Genomic DNA, 3,325 nt, shown 5'->3' on the forward strand with positions numbered 1-3,325 from the left:
CTAATTATTAATTATCACCACAATCCAACTCACCGTTTAAGGCCCCAGAGATAGACCTAATCATAGCTGACAAATGACACCTAATTTACTAACTTGGAATTGAAATGCGCGCCTTCGAGTGAAGTACAACGTTGTTGAGCTCCGGTGTCTTTTTTGCTGTTTAAGTGGTAAATCTGTAGTAATAAATAGTGGAAATTCAACCAGGTGATATAAAACTGTAAAGACGAATATGAACAGTTTGAGCTTCTTCGAGAACATAAGTGCAAAGTGCAACGTGTAAGTTTGCACCTTTCGTTCATTCTCCAATATATCAATTTCCAATCTATAGTTGTACACAATTGATAAAGTCGTCACCATGACTGCTGAACTGAGAAGTGCCAAGAAAGTGATTCATAATGAGGAACTTGAGCAGCTTATCAATAATGTATGTAACACTTTCGTCAACAAACTTGAGGTAAAATTTGATAAGAAGTTTGCCAAATTAAATGATAAATTGTCAGAAGTTACTGATAGTATTAAAGGTCTCAACGAAAGTGTTAAATCAAATAAACAAGAGATCCAATCTGTGATAACTACAACTAAATATTTAGAACTTTCTAATAAACGCAATACTCTTCGTTTTCATGGAGATCCAGAAACAGAAAGTGAGTCGGACTTAAATTCACTACTTTCGATAATTGGGAATACAATGAAAGTTCGATGTGTGCAAAGTGATGTAGATTTTTTGTATCGTCTTGGTAAATCTACAGAGTCCAATAGGCCTAGATCTATAATTGTCAACTTTGTTACTAATATTAAGCGCAATGAAGTATACGCCGCCAAGAGATTGCTGAAGAATTCTGATATATCTATATTTGAGGACTTACCGAAGAATCAGTATGAACTTCTATTGCAAGCTAAGAAGAAATACGGCAAGAGAGATGCTTGGACCAGTGGGGGAAAGGTATACGTTTTACGCAACAATAAAAGGTGTGTTATTAATTCAATAAACGACTTATAGTTTTATCGGTGTGGCCAAGCTGTAGGTAACTTTTTTCTAGGTTTTTGTATCTCTTGCTGTTGAAGTTTTTTACGCAGCTAGATTGTACTATCTGCGTATTCTACTTTGTAAAAGTTTATTTTACATATTTCTTTATTGATATGAAAGTAAATTAAATATGTTTGTATACTTATCTTTGACAAATTTTAAATAATGGCTATGTCTATTTAATACTTTTTATGTTACACTGTTTTCTTTGTCCTTAATTATTCTGTAATTGAGTATTAATTTTAGTATCCTAATAATAATTGCAATGGCAATTGTAGTACAATTATGTATGATTTAGTATGTATTAACCATATTCAGTTTTTATTCATTTATTGAAAGTTGGAGCTCAATTAACAATTAACAGCTAATAATTCTATTGTGGCTAATTTAAGCTTTTCGCATTTCAATGTACGCTCTTTGTGTGCGTCTTTTACATGTATTTCAGAATTGATAACTGCAGAATCTTTTGACATATTTGGTTTGTCAGAAACGTGGCTTGATTTGTCGGTACCTGACTATGGGTTATACATTCCAAGCTATAATCTAATTAGAAAGGACAGAGCACGTACAGGCGGGGGAGTTGCTTTTTATGTCAAGGATACGATTAAAACTAAGGTGTTAGATGTCCCTGAAAATAAATTGTTAGAGCAATTGTGGATCACAACAACAATTGCAGGTAAGAGGTTGCGTTTTGGAACCGTGTACAGGCCACCCTCGAATAACTTACAGTTATGTTTAGAAGACCTAGAAAATATCATTAGTAATTTACTACCCGATTTTGACTACGTTTTTGTAGGTGGAGATTTTAATATAGATATGCTAATAAATAGTAGTGGTTCTAGAGTCATACAAAGACTTTTAGATAAATATAGCCTAAATCAATTAATAACCGAACCAACTCGTGTTACCGAAAATTCTTCTACACTAATCGATTTAATTATTGTTAATGACATTAATATGATTATGGATAGTGCGGTCATAAGAATGTGTGGCATATCGGATCCTTCAATGGTGATGTGTAATATTAAACTAAAAAGAGACAAAATATCTCCTGTTGTACGAATCTATAGAGATTTCTCTAATTCTTCTTACGATATTTTCTTAGAAGATTTGATGGCAGTAAGGTGGGATACTATATACACATTCGATACGCCCAGTGAAATGGTAAACTTCTTAAATGATAATTGCAATATTCTATTAGATAAGCATGCACCTTATAAAACATCTAGGTTCACTAAACCTCCAGCTCCTTGGCTGACAAGTAATCTTAAAAAAATGATGAAACTAAGGAACAGGGCTTTTACTCGATATAAACAAAACAGAACTGCACAGGTATGGGAAGAATATAAGGAGCTGCGCAATTTAGTAAATAGATCTGTCAAAGCAGAAAAAAAGGCTTATTTAAATTATAAATTAAAAACTGATTCTAAAAATTTTGTCAATTAGTAACGAAGACCCCAATGTTGTAAATGATTTTTTTATAGATTCTATACCTAATGTACCGGTTTCATTGGAAAGTTTGTTTGGTTTTAAGAAAAATGAAATCTAACGCTACAGGTGCGGACGGAATGAACTTAAAAACCTTAGACTTATTTTTTCCACATTTAATTGAGTATTTCACATTTATTATAAATAAATGTCTCACTTCAGGAGAATTTCCCGATATTTGGAAACACGCTTATATATGTCCTGTTCCTAAAATCACAAATCCCACAAGCCTGTCTCATTTTAGACCCATCAGTTTATTACCTACTCTTTCTAAGGTTTTAGAGAAAATAGTATGTGAGCAACTTAATTCTTATTTTACTGCAAATCATATTATACCATTGCATCAATCGGGATTTAAGGCTAATCATAGCACAACTACAGCCCTTTTAGATGTCACAGACAATATACTTCGATCAAATGACAAATATCTTAGTACTTGCTTGATTCTTTTAGATTTAAGCAAGGCCTTTGATACGTTGGATCATAACATTTTGCTTAAAAAACTTAAATATTTCGGTCTTGGAGATATTCCTCAATTATTTTTTAAAAATTATTTATGCAACAGGCGTCAAAAGGTGTTGTGTTGTGGTAAATCTTCAGATTTCAGGGTCACAAATAAAGGAGTTCCTCAGGGTAGTGTATTGGGCCCTTTATTATTTTCAGTCTACACTGCAGACTTTTCTACATACCTATCTAGTTGCAAAATTCACCAGTATGCTGATGATACACAGGTATATTATTCATTTCCATATAGTAATATTAATATAGCCATTGATGAAATAAATTTAGACTTGCGTAAATTTTCACTAC

The 3,325-nt window shown here is 32.6% G+C and overlaps 1 protein-coding gene across 1 annotated transcript; it reads left to right on the plus strand.

The window, feature by feature from the left end:
• The first annotated feature begins 355 nt into the window (after nt 1–355).
• LOC111692594 lies at nt 356–1,000 on the plus strand. Its single transcript, XM_023456657.1, has one exon. The coding sequence runs from the start codon at nt 356–358 to the stop codon at nt 998–1,000; it is 645 nt and encodes a 214-aa protein (XP_023312425.1).
• Nucleotides 1,001–3,325: the final 2,325 nt, after the last annotated feature.

Source organism: Anoplophora glabripennis, unplaced genomic scaffold, assembly GCF_000390285.2.
Source record: "Anoplophora glabripennis isolate ALB-LARVAE unplaced genomic scaffold, Agla_2.0 scaffold1590, whole genome shotgun sequence".
NCBI classification, from domain to species: domain Eukaryota; kingdom Metazoa; phylum Arthropoda; class Insecta; order Coleoptera; family Cerambycidae; genus Anoplophora; species Anoplophora glabripennis.